The sequence below is a fragment of the Lygodium microphyllum genome, chromosome 9 (genome assembly GCF_053477565.2).
Source record: "Lygodium microphyllum isolate KBCC chromosome 9, Lygodium_microphyllum_v1.1.10, whole genome shotgun sequence".
In the NCBI taxonomy this organism is placed as follows: Eukaryota; Viridiplantae; Streptophyta; class Polypodiopsida; order Schizaeales; family Lygodiaceae; genus Lygodium; species Lygodium microphyllum.
Window position 1 is genome coordinate 32849781 of NC_141143.1, and position 3876 is coordinate 32853656.

General features: G+C 36.7%; 1 protein-coding gene across 1 annotated transcript; it reads right to left on the minus strand.

Annotated features, from left to right (window-relative positions):
• Positions 1-249: 249 nt before the first annotated feature.
• Positions 250-3666, minus strand: LOC148030927 (uncharacterized). Its single transcript, XM_087685644.1, has 8 exons — positions 3314-3666; positions 3026-3153; positions 1771-1870; positions 1620-1673; positions 1240-1388; positions 1108-1152; positions 836-927; positions 250-652 (listed from the first exon to the last, which is right to left on the minus strand). Exons 1-8 carry the CDS (start codon positions 3458-3460, stop codon positions 492-494), a joined length of 876 nt encoding a protein of 291 aa, XP_087541770.1. The 5' UTR covers positions 3461-3666; the 3' UTR covers positions 250-491.
• Positions 3667-3876: the final 210 nt, after the last annotated feature.

A 3876-nucleotide genomic window follows, 5' to 3' on the forward strand; every position in this document is an offset into this window, starting at 1 on the left:
CTTGTAAAGTTTTCTTATAGATGAATGAGATTTTCTAATACAACTTTCAACTTGTTTTGTTCAATATTCCAAAGTTAATATTACACAACTAAACTACAATTCTTCTAATGTAATGAAGAGAAAAACATATATTCATTTGTTTAAATGACATAAATAATCTTAGAAATTTTGGTAAAATGATATTATTTTAACGCATTGTATGTTGGTTAATATGGCTAAGATGTTTCAAGAACCATACCATCCTCAAAGGGACTAAAAACCATAAGGTTTCCATTAATAATCATCATACTTTAGTTTACAAAAGAGCTCCAACCTCATTGTCGACGTAAGAGGGCTTATACTTTAAAGCAATGTGATATTTTATCATTCGTATCATATAACATCATACCTATTCAAACTATCATTTAAGGTTTTTAGTGGATCTTTCATATTACACGTTCAAAATTGTACCACCCATCAAGTCAATACATGGTAGATGATAAGTAGAGTTTCTAATCATTTAGAGATATATAAACATGGGGCCTAGAAAATCGTTTGATAGCATGCTCTATGTCTTGAAGTTCAAGGTCCATATTTGACTTTGCTCGTATTTGGCTAGGAGTATCACAAACTAAGGGAAGTGTAGCTAATTTCTTTTCCAATGTGGCTTTATCTGAAGTGGGAGTTAGGGAAACAAATAGATGAAATATTTTCAAAGCAATAATCACAAATAGTTTTGATCATAACATGGCATCAAATAGTAAGAGGTAATTTAGGTATCTCTTCATGGTTACTTATTTTATAACCCAAATTGTCTATATAGTATGAATGCATCATATTAGCATAAAAAGGATACTCTCTCTTAAAGCCCTCAAAATCTCATCTTTTTCATCTTCATTCATCTCAACATATCCAGGAGGTAATTGATGAGCTTTCTCATCTTGTAATCTGCACAACTTAAAGAGTAGGACTAAAAACTCAATATTGAAGCCCATATTAAGAGATGCCTAAAAGAGCACAAGATACACAACATGTGAGAGGCCTTAGTTAAAGTTCAAAACATAAACCCTTTGAAGAATCAATTCAATTAGAGTTGAATTTGTAATGTGTGCAAGTTTATTGTTTTACCTTTGCTCCATTTGTTGAGCCAATTCAATTTTCCTTCTAAGTAGGCTACACAAAAGGAGGTCTCAAAATTAGCAATAACTTGTACTACCCCTTGTTAAATAATAACGACAAGACCAAGAAAACATCACTTACTAGGAAGGAATCTTCCCAAAGTTCTCTTTATGCTTTTGATCATCTATATTTGGCTTCTTTTTACAACGTGTCGCTACTTGGGCAGCCTCTTTAACATTTTTGGCTACAAAGTCAATGGAGCTTTCCTTTGCTCTCTTTAAAGATTGGCTCTAAAATAGTCACAAAAAGTTTTGGCTACAATAGGATATTCTTGAACCTCAATAAGAGAAATTTCATTCAAGGATAAAAAGTGATTTGTAATGGTTGAATTGGTTAATTTATTAGTAGATTAACCAATTAATTGAGAGATTAATAGATGATAAATTGGTGGATATATTAATTAATCAATGTGTACATATGAAACAAAGCTTTCAATGAGTATACATGCAACTTGTTGATACCTCTTCTTTAGGTTTAGATTGCTTTTTTGGCAGAGGTACAATGTTGATTGTTACCTAGTTTACACAAGTTTTACACTGTCAAAAGAGTATGGAAAAGAAACAAAATCTTCAACGACAAAATGTTAAACACTGTGAAAAAATATACAATTACCTGCCTCATGGCATGGTTAAGAGCACTCCGTTGGGCAATCGCAAGTCTATTATCCTTGAAGTGGTCACGAGGGGTTATTCCTTTTCTTATCATCAATTCTCTGCATTTAGATATAGGAAAGTTTCCATGAATTTGAATCTCTAATGCCCTATGTAGCATCCATTTCCTTAGGCCCTTTATTTATTTATTTAGCCATCTACAAGTTTCTAAAATAAAGAGGTATAGCTTTACAATTTACTCATTGTAAGAAAGATAAAGCCAATTTCAATATGTTTTAGCCCAAAAGTTTGGCATCATTATGATTACATAAAGTGCCAAATGTGGTTATCAAAGTACCAATGTAAGGTACTTAGTTACATGTTGGTGCATTGAATACATATTGGTGTAAAGGAATAGAACAATTCAAGTTGTACATTTGAATGGTTACTTGTTTTTCCTCCTTTGAAGGGCAAGTTTTGCTCGATGGTCCCTTGAAACACCATCCACAAACAAGAGATGTTTGTAATAACTTCCATTGAAAAAAGGTTAGTCTGTGAGCCTAAATCAAGGATTCAAGCTGATTGACTAGACATAACACACAATTTTGTTGCTAGTTTGTGGCCTTCAATCATGGATTCAAGGTCACTTGGAGATAGAATATGTTATATTTTTTCTTGATTTTTAGTCAAATACACCACATGTATTACATAGTTAATGGTTGTTGTGGGTTGCAACATAGTCTTGTATCATACCCCCTATGCTAGCAACATAGATTGTGGTCACATAAGAAAATTGTGTAGACTTGTTATAGTTAAAGTTGGAAGCATACACGTTCTCTTTTAATACAAATGCTACATGGTACACGAAGTACACATAGGCATGACCAAAACATGTTCCACCACTATTTGGTTACACTAGCTCATGTCATGGTAAACTATATTTGTTTCACTATACAGAAGTCAATATGTGACACGGCTCATTTTGAACTGTGGAGTGTATATGGTAATAAGTGTAGAAGCATGGTGAAAAAAGCAATGGATTCTCAACTAGAGAGACCAATAGCACACATGCATAAGAGAGTGCACATGTGTGCGTGCACTCACATGCATACACATCCCCCAGCATATCACCCATGCATCAATTCTTACATCATGTATGTTATACGTCCACATGTTGAGGTGATCTTGTCATACAAAATGCATTTTATTATCACACTCATGATTTGGGTGGTTGTATAAATGACTAGATTTATAAAGTGAGATGTAGATCTAAGGACCTGATTCCAGGAGGGGGGCACAAGAGCTGACAAATCTGAGAGCTGTCGATATGACTTGGCACGGGCGCCCATCGACATCGATACTTGGGCAGCACGGCCGCACCACCTTCCTCTTCCATCGTCAAATCCTGCATAATATTCAAGAATTGCGCACGCACAGCAATATAACTAATCTTGAGGCGCATTATCTTCTAAGGGAAGGCACGATTAGGTTGACAGTATTACAGCTATTGATGGCATTGGCATGCTTGGGTGGTCTGATGATTATATATTGAAGCAGAGGCTTACGCGCTTGGCAGAGAATCCGGCTGCGCGTATGATACTGTTGGAATTAGAAGCAGTGGCAGGAGCAGCGTCTTGAGCGGCGAAGGAGGTGCGTTTGACGAGTGAGGGAGAAGCAATGCGGCCCGGATGCGCAGTAGAAGCCGACGCCATGCATAATCATACTGATATGGATGTGGGCACCAGACAGAGGCCTCGCGCGCGAGAGAGAGAGAGCCTGTGTGTGCGCGTCAGTCTCCCTGACCTGCGCGGCCTCTTCCTTTTGTTCAGAAGCGCAACGCCAGGATACGAAGAAAGAGAAGGAGAGAAACAGAATAGCGCTGTTCTCGCCCACGCCAAGATTCATCATCCATTCGTAAATGGTAACACTGGAATTAACTAATAATGCGCAACCCAATAATCCCCAACATTACCGGACATTTCAGTGTTAACCTTTTGAAATTTGAAGGGGAACTTGTCACCTTTTTATGCAGCGCAAATGTTCAAACACCTCCGCCAATCCGTCTCACACTTCTTTTCGACGAAGGACAAACGTAGTTTCAAAATGCACCTGCTAAAAATGCACATTT

Coding starts and splice junctions, on each gene's coding strand:
- LOC148030927 (XM_087685644.1), bottom strand. CDS start 3,460: ATGGCGTCGGCTTCTACTGCGCATCCGGGCCGCATTGCTTCTCCCTCA. Junction 3,154..3,313: donor CCGGATTCTCTGCCAAGCGC/GTAAGCCTCTGC, acceptor AATATTATGCAG/GATTTGACGATGGAAGAGGA. Junction 653..835: donor TTTGAGGGCTTTAAGAGAGA/GTATCCTTTTTA, acceptor CTCCCACTTCAG/ATAAAGCCACATTGGAAAAG.